General features: G+C 49.5%; 1 protein-coding gene across 2 annotated transcripts in view; it reads right to left on the bottom strand.

The window, feature by feature from the left end:
* The window catches only part of LOC144595977 (juxtaposed with another zinc finger protein 1-like), a 102,567-nt gene extending 91,262 nt beyond the window's left edge, over nt 1–11,305 (bottom strand). The window contains exon 1 of one of the 2 annotated variants that reach the window (XM_078403987.1): nt 11,052–11,305. In XM_078403987.1, the coding sequence (XP_078260113.1) occupies nt 11,052–11,166 (115 nt within the window). In that variant the 5' untranslated portion in view covers nt 11,167–11,305. The remainder of the gene's footprint in view (nt 1–11,051) is intronic. The other variant, XM_078403988.1, reaches the window with a different exon arrangement.
* Nucleotides 11,306–18,000: the final 6,695 nt, after the last annotated feature.

Genomic DNA, 18,000 nt, shown 5'->3' with positions numbered 1-18,000 from the left:
GAGGGGGGAGATGGGAGGGGGGAGATGGGAGGGGGGGAGATGGGAGGGGGGAGATGGGAGGGGGGAGATGGGAGGGGGGAGATGGGAGGGGGGAGATGGGAGGGGGGAGATGGGAGGGGGGAGATGGGAGGGGGGAGATGGGAGGGGGGAGATGGGAGGGGGGAGATGGGAGGGGGGAGATGGGAGGGGGGAGATGGGAGGGGGGAGATGGGAGGGGGGAGATGGGAGGGGGGAGATGGGAGGGGGGAGATGGGAGGGGGGAGATGGGAGGGGGGAGATGGGAGGGGGGGAGATGGGAGGGGGGGAGATGGGAGGGGGGGAGATGGGAGGGGGGGAGATGGGAGGGGGGGAGATGGGAGGGGGGGAGATGGGAGGGGGGGAGATGGGAGGGGGGGAGATGGGAGGGGGGGAGATGGGAGGGGGGGAGATGGGAGGGGGGAGATGGGAGGGGGGAGATGGGAGGGGGGAGATGGGAGGGGGGAGATGGGAGGGGGGAGATGGGAGGGGGGAGATGGGAGGGGGGGAGATGGGAGGGGGGGAGATGGGAGGGGGGGAGATGGGAGGGGGGGAGATGGGAGGGGGGAGATGGGAGGGGGGAGATGGGAGGGGGGAGATGGGAGGGGGGAGATGGGAAGAAGGGGAGGGGGAGGGAGAGGGGAGCGAGGGAGAGGGAGAGGGGAGGGGAGCGGGGAGGGGGGAGAGGGGATGGGGAGGGGGGAGAGGGGAGAGGGGAAGAGGGGAGGGGGAGAGGGGAGGGGGAGAGGGGAGGGGGGGAGAGGGGGAGAGGGGGAGGAAGGAGGGGGGAGAGGGGAGGGGGAGAGGGGAGGGGGGGAGAGGGGAGAGGGGAGAGGGGAGGGGGGAGAGGGGAGAGGGGAGGGGGGAGAGGGGAGGGGGGAGAGGGGAGGGGGGAGAGGGGAGGGGGGGAGAGGGGAGGGGGAGAGGGGAGGGGGAGAGGGGAGGGGGAGAGGGGAGGGGGAGAGGGGAGGGGGAGAGGGGAGGGGGAGAGGGGAGGGGGAGAGGGGAGGGGGAGAGGGGAGGGGGAGAGGGGAGGGGGAGAGGGGAGGGGGAGAGGGGAGGGGGAGAGGGGAGGGGGGAGGGGGAGAGGGGAGGGGGAGAGGGGAGGGGGGCAGAGGGGAGGGGAGGGGGAGGGGGGAGAGGGGAGGGGGGAGGGGGGAGAGGGGAGGGGGGAGAGGGGAGGGGGAGAGGGGAGGGGGAGAGGGGAGGGGGGAGATGGGAGGGGGGAGATGGGAGGGGGAGATGGGAGGGGGAGATGGGAGGGGGAGATGGGAGGGGGAGATGGGAGGGGGAGATGGGAGGGGGAGATGGGAGGGGGGAGATGGGAGGGGGGAGATGGGAGGGGGGGAGATGGGAGGGGGGGAGATGGGAGGGGGGGAGATGGGAGGGGGGGAGATGGGAGGGGGGGAGATGGGAGGGGGGGAGATGGGAGGGGGGGAGATGGGAGGGGGGGAGATGGGAGGGGGGGAGATGGGAGGGGGGGAGATGGGAGGGGGGGAGATGGGAGGGGGGGAGATGGGAGGGGGGGAGATGGGAGGGGGGGAGATGGGAGGGGGGGAGATGGGAGGGGGGGAGATGGGAGGGGGGGGAGATGGGAGGGGGGGAGATGGGAGGGGGGGAGATGGGAGGGGGGGAGATGGGAGGGGGGGAGATGGGAGGGGGGGAGATGGGAGGGGGGGAGATGGGAGGGGGGAGATGGGAGGGGGGAGATGGGAGGGGGGAGATGGGAGGGGGGAGATGGGAGGGGGGAGATGGGAGGGGGGAGATGGGAGGGGGGAGATGGGAGGGGGGAGATGGGAGGGGGGGAGATGGGAGGGGGGAGATGGGAGGGGGGAGATGGGAGGGGGGAGATGGGAGGGGGGAGATGGGAGGGGGGAGATGGGAGGGGGGAGATGGGAGGGGGGAGATGGGAGGGGGGAGATGGGAGGGGGGAGATGGGAGGGGGGAGATGGGAGGGGGGAGATGGGAGGGGGGAGATGGGAGGGGGGAGATGGGAGGGGGGAGATGGGAAGAAGGGGAGGGGGGAGGGAGAGGGAGAGGGGAGGGGGGAGGGGAGGGGGGGAGGGGAGAGGGGAGAGGGGAGAGGGGAGGGGGAGAGGGGAGGGGGGAGAGGGGAGGGGGGAGGGGGAGAGGGGAGAGGGGAGGGGGAGAGGGGAGGGGGAGAGGGGAGGGGGGGAGGGGAGGGGGGGAGAGGGGGAGGAAGGAGGGGGGAGAGGGGAGGAAGGAGGGGGGAGAGGGGAGGGGGAGAGGGGAGGGGGAGAGGGGAGGGGGAGAGGGAGAGGGGAGGGGGAGAGGGGAGGGGGAGAGGGGAGGGGGAGAGGGGAGGGGGAGAGGGGAGGGGAGAGGGGAGGGGGAGAGGGGAGGGGGAGAGGGGAGGGGGAGAGGGGAGGGGGAGAGGGGAGGGGGAGAGGGGAGGGGGAGAGGGGAGGGGGAGAGGGGAGGGGGAGAGGGGAGGGGGAGAGGGGAGGGGGAGAGGGGAGGGGGAGAGGGGAGGGGGAGAGGGGAGGGGGAGAGGGGGAGGGGGAGAGGGGGAGGGGGAGAGGGGGAGGGGGAGAGGGGGAGGGGGAGAGGGGGAGAGGGGAGGGAGGAGAGGGGAGGGGGGAGAGGGGAGCAGAGGGGAGGGGGGCAGAGGGGAGGGGGGCAGAGGGGAGGGGGGCAGAGGGGAGGGGAGGGGGAGGGGGGAGAGGGGAGGGGGGAGAGTGGAGGGGGGAGAGGGGAGGGGGGAGAGGGGAGGGGGGGAGAGGGGAGGGGGGGAGAGGGGAGGGGGGAGAGGGGAGGGGGGAGATGGGAGGGGGGGAGATGGGAGATGGGAGGGGGGAGATGGGAGGGGGGAGATGGGAGGGGGAGATGGGAGGGGGGAGATGGGAGATGGGAGGGGGGAGATGGGAGGGGGGAGATGGGAGGGGGAGATGGGGGGGGGAGATGGGGGGGGGAGATGGGAGGGGGGAGATGGGAGGGGGGAGATGGGAGGGGGGAGATGGGAGGGGGGAGATGGGAGGGGGAGATGGGAGGGGGGAGATGGGAGGGGGGAGATGGGAGGGGGGAGATGGGAGGGGGGAGATGGGAGGGGGGGAGATGGGAGGGGGGGAGATGGGAGGGGGGAGATGGGAGGGGGGAGATGGGAGGGGGGAGATGGGAGGGGGGAGATGGGAGGGGGGAGATGGGAGGGGGGGAGATGGGAGGGGGGGAGATGGGAGGGGGGGAGATGGGAGGGGGGGAGATGGGGGGGGGAGATGGGAAGAAGGGGAGGGGGAGAGGGAGAGGGGAGGGAGAGGGGAGGGGAGGGGGGGGAGAGGGGGGGGAGGAGAGGGGAGGGGGGAGAGGGGAGAGGGGAGGGGAGGGGGAGAGGGGAGGGGGAGAGGGGAGGGGGGAGAGGGGAGGGGGGGAGAGGGGAGGGGGGAGGGGGGAGAGGGGAGGGGGGAGAGGGGAGGGGGGAGAGGGGAGGGGGGAGAGGGGAGGGGGGAGAGGGGAGGGGGGGAGAGGGGAGGGGGGAGAGGGGAGGGGGGAGAGGGGAGGGGGGAGAGGGGAGGGGGGAGAGGGGAGGGGGGAGAGGGGAGGGGGGAGAGGGGAGGGGGGAGAGGGGAGGGGGGAGAGGGGAGGGGGGAGAGGGGAGGGGGGAGAGGGGAGGGGGGAGAGGGGAGGGGGGAGAGGGGAGGGGGGGAGGGGAGGGGGGGAGGGGAGGGGGGGAGGGGAGGGGAGGGGGGGAGGGGAGGGGATGGGGGGAGGGAAGGGGGGAGGGGAGGGGAGGGGGGGAGGGGAGGGGATGGGGGGAGGGAAGGGGGGAGGGGAGGGGAGGGGAGGAGGGGAGGGGGGGAGGGGAGGGGTGGAGGGGGGGAGGAGAGGGGGGGAGGAGAGGGGGGGAGGAGAGGGGGGGAGGGGGAGGGGGGGAGGGGGAGGGGGGAGGGAGGGAGGGGGGTGGGGAGGGAGGAGAGGGGAGGGGGGAGAGGGGAGGGGGGAGAGGGGAGGGGGGAGAGGGGAGGGGGAGGGAGGGAGGGAGGAGAGGGTGCTGCACCAATGCAGGAGAGGTTTGGGCCCAACGGGTCCACTTGGTCTAGTATACCTTAAATATAAATGCAGACTTTTGGTATGATTGCAACATTGTCCAATTTCTTAAATAGCAGGACAATTCAAAACATTAACTTGCAGAAACAGAGAAAATAGGTGCAAGTGGAGGCCATTTGGCCCCTTGAGCCAGCACTGCCATTCATTGTGATCTTGGCTGATCATCCACAATCAGTAACCTGTGCCTGCCTTCGCCCAATATCCCTTGATTCCACAAGCCTCTCTTGGTCTATCTGACTCTCTTTTTAATTCATCCAGTGAAGTGGCCTCCACTGCCTTCTGTGGCAGAGAATTCCACAAATTCACAACTCTCTGGGTGAAAAAGTTTCTTCTCACCTCAATTTTCAATGGACTCCCCTTTATTCTTAGACTGTGGCCCCTGGTTCTGGACCCCAACATTAGGAACATTTTTCCTGCATCTTGCTTGTCCAGTCCTTTTATAATTTTGTACGCCTCTATAAGATTCCCTCTCATCCTTCTAAACTCCAGTGAATACAAGCCCAGTCTTTCCAATCTTTCCTCATATGAGGAAATTTCCCCAGTGTGGGAAGAATAAAGGAGTATATTCTCATATGACAGTCCCGCCATCCAAGGGATTAACCTCATGAACCTACGCTGCACTGCCTCCATAGCAAGGATGTCCTTTTTCAAATTAGGAGACCGAAACTGCACACAATACTCCAGATGTGGTCTCACCAGGGCCGTATACAACTGCAGAAGGATCTCTTTATTCCTATTCTCAAATCCTCTCATTATGAAGGCCAATATGCCATTAGCTTTCTTCACTGCCTGCTGTACCTGCACGCTTACTTTCAGTGACTAGTGTACAATGACACCCAGGTCTCATTGCACTTCCTCTTTACCTAATCTGACACCATTGAGATAATAATCTGCTTCCTTGTTTTTGGCGCCAAAGTGGATAACCTCACATTTATCTACATTATTATATTGCATCTGCCCACTCACTCAACCTGTCCAAATCACCCTGCAACCTACTAACATCCTCCGCAGTTTAACTGCCATCTAGCTTTGTGTCATCTGCAATCTTGCTAGTGTTACTTCTAATTCCTTCATCCAAATCATTAATATATATTGTAAATAGCTGCGGCCCCAGCACCGACCCTTGCGGCACTCCACTCGCCACTGCCTGCCATTCTGAAAAGGACCGGTTTATTCCTAGTCTTTGCTTCCTGTCTGCCAACCAATTTTTTATTCATGTCAATACCCTACCCCCAATACCATGTGCTCTAACTTTGCTCACCAATCTCCCATGTGGGACCTCATCAAAGGCTTTCTGAAAGTCTTGATGCAATACATCCACTGGCTTCATCCATTTTACTTGTCACATCCTCAAAAAATTCCAGAAGATTAGTCAAGCAGGATTTCCCCATCATAAATCCATGCTGACTTGGACCAATCCTTTTACTGCTATGCACCATTATTACCTCTTTATTAATTGACTCCAGCATCTTCCCCACCACCGATGTCAGGCTAACTGGTCCATAATTCCCCGTTTTCTCTCTCGCTCTTTTCTTGAAAAGTGGGATAACATTAGCTACCCTCCGATCCAAAGGAACTGATCATGAATCTATAGAACATTGGAAAATGATCACCAATGCGTCCACGATTTCTAGAGCCACCTCCTTGAGTACCCTGGGATGCAGACCATCAGGCCCAGGAGATTTATCAGCCTTCAGACCCATCAGTCTACCCAATACTATTTCTCACCTTAGGCAAATTTCTTTTAGTTCCTCTGTTTCCCTAAATTCTCTGTCCTCTAGTACATCTGGGAGATTGTTTGTGTCTTCCTTAGTGAAGACAGATCAGAAGTACCTGTTCAACTCTTCTGCCATTTCCTTGTTACCCATAATAATTTCACCCGTTTCTGCCTTCAAGGGACTCATATTTGTCTTTACTAATCTTTTTCTCTAAAGAAGCTGTTGCTGTCCTTCTTTATATTCTTGGCCAGCTTACCCATCTTTTCAGCCTGTTTTGCCCTTTTTGTTACCTTCTGTTGTCCTTTGAAAGTTACCCAATCCTGTGGCTTCCCACTACGCTTTGCTATGCTATACATCTTTTCTTTTAGTTTTATTCCATCCCTAACTTCCCTTGTCATCCACGGTTGCCTCTTACTCCCCTTAGAATCTTTCTTCCTCTTTGAAATGATCCTGCATCTTCTGATTTCTGCATATTTCCACAAGAAAACAGTGCATGCAAAAGGTGCTTATTAATTTACTTTTTAATCGTAAACGATGATAACTTCACAATATTCTAACTTCAAAATGTAAGGTAATGTTCTATTCCAAGAATCAAGAGTGTTTGTCATATGAAGCAGAACAATAAAATTCCTGTGGCAGCTTTACAGGCACATTAGACACAACGTTGGTTAGTAAGTTTGCAGGCAATACCAAAATTGGAGGGGTTGTGGACAGTGAGGAAGGCTGTCAAAGGATACAGGGGGATGTAAATCATTTACGGATATGGGTGGAGAAATGGCAGTTGTAGTGTAATCTGAGCAGTGTGAAGTTTGCATTTTGGGAGGATGAATGCAAGGGAAAAGTTAATGGTGAGACCCTTAACAGCATTGATGTGCAGAAGGATCCTGGGAACCATAACAGACCATGGCAGACCTGCCCGTCTGCTCACCCACACCCCGATCCGTGACCATATCACCCCCGTCCTTTACAAACTCCACTGGCTCCCCATCCCCCAGAGAATCCAGTACAAAATCCTCCTCATGACCTACAAAGCCCTCCATAACCTGGCCCCATCCTACCTGACCGACCTCCTCCACAGGCACACCCCCACCTGCACCCTCCGCTCTGCTACTGCCAATCTCCTATCCCCCCACATCCGGACCAAACTCAGATCCTGGGGGGACAGGGCTTTCTCCATCGCTGCTCCCACCCTATGGAACTCACTACCTCAAACCGTCAGAGACTCCTCCACACTCACCACATTCAAAACATCACTGAAGTCTCACCTATTCAGTACTGCCTTCAACCACTGAAGGTCACCCCACCTTCTGTCTCCTTTCTCTGTTCGTTTACTTATTTATCTATTTATTCACTTCCCTATGTTCTCTAAATCCCTGTAAAGCGTCTTTGAGTATATGAAAAGCGCTATATAAATGTAATGTATTATTATTATTATTATTATTATTATTATAACTCCCCAAAAAAATGTTTGATTAATCCCTTCCTTTCCACATGTTAATCATCATGAAAAAATATTTTTTCCGATCGTTTTCCAACCAAATGCAACCAGAGCAGCCATGTGGATGATTCCCCCTCAAGATCCCCACCATCACAGAACCGTCTTTAGAAAATGTGATTCATATGGCATCAAGAAGCAGTTGAGGACATTGAACACAACAAAACCCATGGGGCCAGACTATATAGCCCAGAATTAGTCATGCCTCTAGTCAACATTTTCCAATACACTTGCAACACCTCAGCAATAGAAACATAGAAATATAGAAAATAGGTGCAGGAGGAGGCCATTTGGCCCTTCGAGCCAGCACCGCCATTCATTGTGATCATAGCTGATCATCCACAATCATTAACCTGTGCCTGCCTTCTCCCAATATCCCTTGATACCACTAGCCCTTGGAGCTCTATCTAACTCTCTTTTAAATTCATCCAGTGAATTGGCCTCCACTACCTTCTGCGGCAGAGAATTCCACAAATTCACAACTCTCTGGGTGAAAAAGTTTCTTCTCACCTCAGTTTCAAATGGCCTCCCCCTTATTCTTAGACTGTGGCCCCTGGTTCTGGACTCCCCCAACATTGGGAACATTTTTCCTGCATCTAGCTTGTCCAGTCCTTTTATAATTTTATATGTCTCTATAAGATCCCCTCTCATTCTTCTAAACTCCAGTGAATATAAGCCCAGTCTTTCCAATGTGAAAAATGGCCCATTGACTTCTGTTCACAAAATATAGCTAATTGCAATGCAATCAGTCTAGTTTTAACCAGCTAATTTATGGATGGTGTCACCCACAATAATATTAAGTGGCCCTTACTGAATCATAACCTATTCACCAATGCCTAGCTTGGTAAAACTTGGTAACTTGGTAAAATTGAAGTCAATGAGCAACGAAGGCAAAGCATTCTAATAAGAGGGGATCGTAGAGAAAGATAAAATTCTTAGAGGATTAGACAGGGTAGATGCAGGCAAAATGTTCTCTCTTTTGGAGGAGTCCAGAACCAGGGATCACAGTTTAAGAATAAGGGATAGGCCATTTAGGACCGAGATGAAAAACTTTTTCATCCAGAGAGTTGTGAACCTGTGGAATTCCCTGCCACAAAAGGCAGTGGAGGCCAATTCACTGGATGTTTTCAACTGGAGAGTTATATTTAGCTCTTAGGGCTAAGGGAATCAAGGGACTTGGGGAAATGCCAGAACGGGATACTGATTTTGGATGATCAGCCATGATCATATTGAATGGCAGTGCTGGCTCGAAGGGCTGAATGGCCTACTCCTGCACCTATTTTCTATGTTTCTAGATGAAGTCATACTTCATGGAAAGGAATACTGCTCTTGTTTATAGTATGTCAACCATTCGAGCCTCAGAACAACACTACAGGAGCTGCTCAGAGCAGTGCTCTGGGCCCAATCATCTGCAGGTGCTTTACCAATGAGCTTCGATCAAAAGGTTAGCATGGGAAATATTCATGACGATTGAACAATGTGGTTCCATTAACAACATTTCAAGAAACAAAGGCAAATTATCTTTAACAAGAAAATTAACCAACCAACTACACTTGACATTCAATGGTAAAACGTTCGCCGACTCACCACAATGAACATTCTATAGGTGACCATTGATGAGCTCAGCTACATAAACTAGGCTCACCTCCGGATACCCCAAAGTAATTCCACCAACTACATGGCACACATCAGCAATGTGATGGTATACTTTTCACTTGCCTCCAAAACCTCCAAGAAACTGCACACCGTCAAGGACAAAGTAACCTACTTGATCAGTATTCATCACTCCAAATATCCATTCCTTCAACTGACATTGTGACTACAGTACAGATTTGAAGAAGGGTCTCAACCCGAAACATCACCTATTTATTTTCTCCATGGATGCTGTCTGACCTGCCGAGTTACTCCAGCTTTTTGTGTCTATCTCCAGTAGAGTACATATTGATAAAGAGCTGCAATGAAAGGCTATTCAACCACAAGGGGAGCAGGTGTTTCAGCAGGATAGGTTTAGGAAAGACAGGGAAAAGGAAATGAATTAATCTTGCTTGCACCATAAACTAATATTGAACCCTGAGTTCTGGTGGTTAAAGATGGACATATCTCCACCCCCCTCTTTCTAGCTTCTGAAAGGACCATCCCCATACCAGTGCAAACTTACCATATTCAACTGTGTTAATTTTACAGGCAACTCAGTGGTACAGCTATTAAAGACACAGCCACATGCCAGAGACATCAGTTCAATTTTGATTCGGGGTGCTCTCTGTATGGAGTTTGCTCCTTCTCCCTGTGACCGTGTCCCAAAGACCTGCTGATTGGTAGGTTGATTGGCCGTTCTAAATTGCTTCTTGTGTGTTGGGGAGTGGTAGAATCTGGAGGGAATGGACAAGGATGTGGGAAAAAAAAAATTTGATTAATCTAGGATTAGTGTGAATGGGTAATGATGGTTAGTGTGGGCTCTGCAACTCTAAATTTGTTTACAATTAAACTTCAAACTGTGGTCTAGGGTTGCACACATTGAAGTTAAAAAGAAACTAAACATCTCATTGTACACTGCACCTTAACAGCCAAGGACATCTTCATTCATCCTGAGCTGAAAGAATCCAACACCATATTATAGGTAACATGTAACCAAACAGCTGAAGTACTTTGTAGTTGAAAATTAAAGTAAATATATGCAGTCTGTACAAATGATCACATTTTTTTGTAAAAGTAACAAATACTATTTTTGAAAAATTCAGAAGATAAATTGAGAAACTGGCAAGAAACTTCTGTATTGACAAACTGGAAAGAAGCTTCAGTCCACAAGAAATGGCACTCTTGCGCCACCATAAAGATAATTGTTCAAAAACTTTCAAAGGATGCCAAGGAATAAACATTGTCAAAATCTTTATTCATCCTGTAAAGATATTCATCAGGTCACCAAAGATCACAGAAGAATTAGTCTTTAAAAAAAAAGCATTGATCCCACCACACCTAGTTCATCGTCGTTTTACAGATAACCATGGCAAAGTGTCTGAATAGCTTTTTGATGTTGAAGTGACATTAAGGCAAGCAGATTAAAAATAAGATGCCTACTCAAACTTTAAAACTTCAGTTAGGATGAAAACATTCGTAAATATACCAGCGAAATTAACAACTATTTTTGCATTAAACAAATCCATTTGAATAACATAAAAAATACTTATTTTGTCGTAGTTCTAAAAATAAGAGGTAACGGGAATCTCAATTTATCAAAGCAATCCTGCAGTCGGTACTGAATAAAACCATTTAAAGCGAGAAAATCTAACCTCGTATTTATAATACAGATGTGCAATAATCACGCTAGCAGTTTACACGAGGAAAGGGAAAGATAAAAATGTGGACGTTTAACATATTTTTTGAGTTCACATCCATTCCCCTTGCCCCTTCCTAAAAAACATCACCTTGCTTCCACTCCTACTATTCCACTCCCTGCATCAGGTGAGAAATGTATCACGCTTTAAGATACTGTACAGAGAATATGTAGACAGACAGTTTCCTCCCCCACTACAGCGTATTTCTCACTTCCGCGCCCTGATGCCACCCAGAGACAATGTTCCCTCCCGGCGCCACCCGCTCACAGCTGCAGCTTTTGTCAGTACATGTTACCAGGCATGAAGTGTCACCAGGGTGAGCTCAGCCTCCCGCAAGTCCATCACAGGCCAGGCCAGGCCCCGGCCGGAGCTCGCTCTGACAGTTCAAGTGCAGGATGCAGGACCAACCAGCGTCGCTTGCCCACCTACCTATGTGGATGTCTTCGATGTGCTCGATGAGCTCTGCCAGGGTGTTGAAGGCGAGGCCGCATCCGCCAAAATTGCAGATGTTGGAGAAGAAGGAGGCGGCGGCTAACGTTGTCATGATATGGCGCGCCTGGGCGCTGCGGCCCCCGCTCACGCCGACCGCCTTTCGGCTCCGCGGCTGCCAGGCCGCCAGCCCGGGCGGGTTCGCGCGGGCAGACGCCAACGAGCGAGCGAGCGCGCGCGCACTAAATCCCTCTCCACCCCCTCCCCGCGCGCGCGCGCGCCCCTCACTCCCGCACCTTCATGGTCACCTCGCGCCGGCACCACCAACTGCCGCTCGCCCCTCACGTGACCACAAATAAGCACGTGCGCTGGCTACAGTAAGAGACCTGGCCCTGGGGTCGTCGAGAGCGCCAGTGGCCCCAGGGGTGGTCGTGCAGCACACTGGAAAGACAGGGGAGGAGGAGGTAGAGGTAGAGGTAGTATCTTGTGACCAACGATGACAAGTACTTGGAAACACAAGGAACTGCAGATGCTAGAATCTTGAGTAAAACACAAAGCGTTGGAGTAACTCATGCGAGTCAGGTAGATTTTTTTTCCATTACACAATAGAAGCTCACCCGATGTATCATTAAAAAAAACCAAATCTTCACATTATTCTTCAAGACTTTGAGGAGCTAATAACCTGGTCAGATGGGAAGAGATGTTATGACTGATAATTCCCTGACTATGCATGACTGGGTGGAATTGAGTCGACCCACCTGAGTATAATCCCTATACAGTTGGATCCCAGAGGAGAAACGTTGAAGGGGAATCCTAAGGTCATTTATGCTCTACTAAGCTTCAAGCCTTGGAGCAGAATGAACATAATTAGCACATATGTGATAACAAAAAGCTGCAGATGCTGGTTTATACCAAAGAAAGACACAAAATGCTGGCAGCATCTCTGGAGAACATGGATAGGATAATATAGAATCAGTTTGATGAAGGGTCCCAGCTAAAATATCACCTATCTATGTTCTGCAGAGATGCTGCTTGACCTGCTGAGTTACTCCAGGTCTTTGAGTCTTTCTACAATTAGCACATAATTTGTTATATTGCAGCACCTTGCTGCATATCTCATTTATATGGACTTCTACGACTTACCCTCAAGCTCACAATATGTATGAATGGTAACAGCATAACAAGATCAAATAGAATTGATGGTTTACCTTGACCAATAAAATTTAAGGATTGAAGAAAAATTCAATGATAGAAGGAAAGAGAATAAATAAAAGTAACATTTTGTGTAGAATGAGAACCAACAGAGAAAAGGACATAGAAAAAGTATAAACTTATTTATTTTAAAACATTTAAAAATCTTTCACAGTCAAAAATGTAATAATGCCTGAAACTCTTTTAATTGGTCCTTTTTGAGTAAGGTTGAATAGGTTTGTACGAACAAATTTTTTCAATAGTAAGGTATGCAATAAAATAATTGCACTCTTTTTCAGCATTGGTAGTGTGAGTGCAAAGTGAAAAGATAGCAATTTTTTGAACTTCGCTTGGAGACTTATGGTGAGCTAACATAAGAAAAACAAGCAGGGGTAAACAAAATGATTAGTTGAATCTGCTCTGCCACCCAATAATGATATGACCTTGCCTTCAGCTCCATCTATCCACATTTTCCATGTAATGCTGGTTAAGTGAGCTGCATAGTTCTTGACTGGTGTCAGGCTTCTTGAGTGTGCTCATGCCACACGTATCTAGACAAGTGAAAAGTTTTCCAAAACATACCTAATGTGGTTTTATAGATATGGAAAAGTTTGGTTAATCAGAGATGGCTCGCTTCTTGCAGGATACCTAAACTCAGAACTGCTCTTGCAGGTTCTGAATTTATGTCATTGGTCCAATAAGCTTTTCGAGCAATGAAGACTCTTGAGAGATTGATGGCATTGGAGTTGACAATAGTAATCTCACTGAACATGAAGAGTAGGTGACTAGACTCTCACTTGTTGGAGATGGTCATTGCATTTAAATGTCACAAATGTTATTTATCAAACACTAAACGTCATCAAATGACAAAATGTTAACAGAAATTGTTAGAAAGTGCCGGAGAGTGGATTAACGGGGCTTTATTTAACTGAATTAACTTTTTTTCTACGAATTGGCCAATACCCTTACCATTTTGGATGTTGTAGGGTAGATGGGACTAACAGATCAGATCAGATAGGTCTTGTTAAAAAGTCAGAGCAGGCTTGAGGGGTTGAATGCCACGTTCAGAAACAGCCAAAATAACTGAATTTAATGACACTCACTCTGATTAATGATTAAATCATACAGCAGTATAGTAACAAAGGGAAAAAATCATTTTTTTGTAAGCGTTGGATGATTTTCATTTCTTTTCTATTAATTCTGCAGACATCTTATACTTACTTTGGTCAGAAAATATTCACTTTGATTCCTGAGATGAATGAATTGTCCTAAAACAAAGGTTACCCAGGTTGGGAAGGTACTCATTGGAGAATGATCGTATTGAAAGATACAAGTTTCTGAAGGAGCTTCATAGAATGCATCCTAAGAGGATGGGGAATTGTGGATACGTATTTTCAGGACAAAGGGGCATCTAAGATGGAGACAAGGAGGAAGTTATTTTCTCAGCAGATCTCAAATCGTAATAAATCTCCAAACCATGAGGGATATGGGCCAAACAAAGGTAAATGGGACTAGCTTGGACATACATTTTGGTTGGCATGGACAAGTTAGTCCACAGAAGCTGTTTCTGTGCTGTAATACCCAAGATGTGGAGGCTGAATTATTGAGTATACTTAACACTGAGATGGACAGACATTTGGTCAGTAGGAGAGTTGAAAATTACATGGAAAATGTGGATAGGTGGAGCTGAAGGCAAGGTAATATCATTATTGGGTGGCAGAGCAGATTCAGCTAATCATTTTGTTTACCCCTGCTCGTTTTTCTTATGTTAGCTCACCATAAGTCTCCAAGCGAAGTTCATAAAATTGCTATCCATTCCTCCTATTTTAATATTAACACCCTTCAGCACTATTGCACTATGACAGTAGTGTGTCGCAGCAACAAGATCACTAAAGCCTCTTTAACTGCATCCCTCAAATCTAAAGGGATAAGCACAGCAAGTACAATAAAATACCACTACCTGCAAGTTCCTCTGGAAGTTATGCACACTCTTGGCTTGGAAATATTATTACCGTTCCTTCAGCTTTGCTGGGACTAAATAATAAAATTTCTTTCCTAACTGCATTCTCCATACAGAATGCAGTTGTTCAAGAAGGTAGTCGATACAGCCTCTCATTAGCAATTGAATACAGACAATAAATGCTGGTATCTCACATAGATATACCCTTCAAAGAACTGAGAATCTCCATATGATACAAGCAGAAGTGAACCTTCACTTGACCAGCATGTCAGAGAGTTAGGGGATTTTAAAATAATTGAGCAATATAACACAGAAAGAGGACATTAACCCAATCAAACAATGGGAAATTGTTCCAATATCCTGGTTAAAATTTGTCCCTCAAATAACATAACTGGAACTGGAACTGAAATAAAACTGGAAAGACTCAACAGATCAGGCAGCATCTGTGGGGAGAGAAACAGGAGTCAATGTCTTGAGTCAAAGACATTTCACCAGAATTGAAACTAATTAGTTATTTCCATTGAATCAAATTGAATGCAAAGTAATTGATACATCTCGCTAATACAGTATCTAATCTTAAAAAAGTATTTAACTATGAAGCACTTTGGAGTGTTCATGAAATCATAGAAGGCATTACATAAGTTAAAATTCTTTTTTTGGCAATCTTTTTACCTTGGCCATCTATATATATATATTACAAAAACTCTCATCTAGTATATTTGTGTGTTTGTGCTTATATTTGTTTTGAAAATACAGCCAAAACGGTATACGAAAGCGTAACAATTTTAGGATCACCCTACTCACCATTCCCCCGCGGTCTCAATAAATCAAGTTTTGTTACTTTTTAAAAACAATTAACAATAAACTTTAATAAATGCGGTCCCCCCCCCCGTCCCCCCCCCCCCCCCCCCTCTGCCGGGAGTACAGGCGTCTGTCCCCGCGTGCCCCGCACCTGACCTTCCTCCCGTGGTGCAGCGCAGCGCAGCGGCAGAGGGTCAAGCAAGATGGCTGTCGCCGCCGAGCTGCAGGAGAGGTTTCCACCCAACTGGTACATGGCTCGCTCTGGCCGATGCAATGGATGCCCGGGGCCGACGCGATGGACACCCGGGGCTGACGTGAGTGGCTCGCTCTCCCCTTCCCTGTATCCCCTCGACCGCCCACGGACCTGTTGGACACTCCCCGGCCGGCAACAGGTCCACGGATCATCAGTTAGGGGAGGGTTGCCGGGCCCGCAGGAGAGATTTAAAAACCACTTTTTAAACTTTAATACTTACGTAAGATGGCCGCCAATCACTTTTTCAACTTTAATACCTGCATAAGATGGCCGCCGCATCCGTGCGTGCGCAGTTGGTGGAGGGTTGCCGCTCGGAGGGGGCGGGACCCACACAAGTAACGGGAGTGGCGTCCAATGAGTGGGGGGTGAGGAGAGCTCTCCTGCTGTTGGCCGCAGGAGAGGTTTGCACGGAGGGTTGCCGGGCCCATGCCCATCTAGTATATTTTAAAAGTAATGTGTAGGAAAGAACTGCAGATGCTGGTTTAAATCGAAGGTAGACACAAAATGCTGGAGTTACTCAGCGGGACAGGCAACATCTCTGGAGAGAAGGAATGGGATTATTCTAAAAGTAACTTTATCCACCTGAAAACTGTCTTAAGAAGTTATTATTTCTCTCTATTTTAACTTGGTTACATTTAATTTAATGCCATAGCTTCTTTAGGTGTAAGTTTGGGTTTATTATTATCATGTCCACCAAGGTACAGTGAAAGTATCACAAAATGCTGGAGTAACTCAGCTGGTCAGGCAGCATCTTGGAGAGAAGGAATGGGTGACGTTTTGGGTCGAGACCCTTCTTCAGACCTAAACTTCCTCTATTCGACGAGAGTTTAGCAACATGCTCACTTGCTAAACCTCCTCTCTTCGACGAGAGTTTAGCAACATGCTCTCTTGCTAAACCTACTCTCTTTGACGAGAGTTTAGCAACATGCTTTCTCGCTATATTTTCCTACACAAGGTACAGTGAACTATTTGTTTTGCATGCTGTACAATCGGATCACATAATACTGTACATAAATGCAATCGTCAAACTCAAGTACAAGAAAAAGAGCAAACTACAAGATACAGAGTTCAGAATATCGTTCTCAGCATTGAAGTGCTTCAGTTCCATAGGCACTGTCCAATGACCGCAATGAGAAAGGCTTAGGGTAATCTTTTGGAGATATATAAAATTATATACCACCAGACTTAGGAACAGCATCTTTCTTGCTATTACCAGAGTACTGAATGGTTCTCCCATAGCTAGGGTGTGGGAGCAATCTTCCAACCTACTCATTTGCAGACAAGGGTGAATGCAGAGGATGTTACCCATGGTCGGGGAATCAAGAACCAGAGTACCTAGGTTTAAGGTGAGAGGGAAAAGATTTAATAGTGACCTGAGGGCCAACCTTTTCACACAGAGGGTGGCGGGTATATGGAATGAACTGCCAGTGGAGATAGTTGGGGCAGGTATTATAACAGCATTTAGAAGACACTTGGACAGGTAAATGGATAGGAAAGGAATAGTGAGGTATGGGCCAAACATGGGCAAATTTGATTAGCTTAGATGGGACTTCTTGGTCACCATAGACTTAAGGGCCCGTTCTGTGCTATATGACTCTATGATCTTATCTATAATACCGGAAACCAAAAATGTATTTTTAATGATACATTTACAGAACATGGGGTTTGATCACAGATATTAATGTGCAATGTTGCCCAGTGTTTTGTTTCAGCACTCCATGTAAGAGAGCAGGAGGAAGTCATTTGCCCCTTCTGATATGCTCTGCATTCAATAAGCATGATTTATATTTTATTTCAGTATACTCTACAGTAAAACTCAAATAATACATTATTGTTTATGTCAGATGAGTAGACTTGCATCCTGGCAGAGCTCGATGATTTAATCAACTTCACGACTAACTTCCACCTTGTCCTCAAATTCACTTTCACTATGTCTGAAACCTCTCTCCCCTTTCTCAATCTCTCTGTCTCCAAAATAGGAAACATACTATTAACTTAACTTAGAGACACAGAATGGAAATAGGCCCTTCGACCCATCGAGTCCATGCTGACCATCAATCAATCATCAGTTCACAGTAGTTTTGTTATCCCACTTTCTCATCCACTCTCTCTACACTACGGTAGTGGCAATTTGCAGAAGCAAATTAACCTTCAAACCCACATGTCTTTGGGACGCAGGATGAAACCAGACTACCCAGAGGAAACCGACGACGTCACAGGGAGAATTTGCAAACTCCACACAGGTCAGGAAAGAACCCGGGTTGAAAGCGCTGTGAGGCAGCAGCTTTCCCAGCTGCGCTACTGTGCTGCCCAAGTACTATGCACTGATGCTCAATCTGAAGAAGGAAACCAGCCCAAAAAGTCATTTACCATACCCTCCACAGATGCTGCATTCCTCCAGCATATTGTGTTTTGCTCGAATCCAGCAGCTGCAGTTACTTGTGTCTCCAGATTTTGCAGACTATTGGATATTATTCTTATTCATACCTCAATGTACATTTAATTCACTTTTTAAACAGTGACACAATAAGGTGATAAATCTTCCATTGAATGTTGTAAATGGATACATGGTCCTAGTATGTTGAGTGAGTGTGGGACCTGGTAAACATCACATGTGGCAGATGCGGAACCTTTGGGATTTTTACAGATTAGGGGAGTATAACTGTGTAAACAGCAGATTATTGCACTATCACAGAATAAAATGACGGATAAAATGACTGAATGAACTACTAGCGCATTTGCTG

This window comes from Rhinoraja longicauda, chromosome 8, assembly GCF_053455715.1.
Source record: "Rhinoraja longicauda isolate Sanriku21f chromosome 8, sRhiLon1.1, whole genome shotgun sequence".
In the NCBI taxonomy this organism is placed as follows: Eukaryota; Metazoa; Chordata; class Chondrichthyes; order Rajiformes; family Arhynchobatidae; genus Rhinoraja; species Rhinoraja longicauda.
This window is presented reverse-complemented; position numbering and strand designations above follow the sequence as displayed.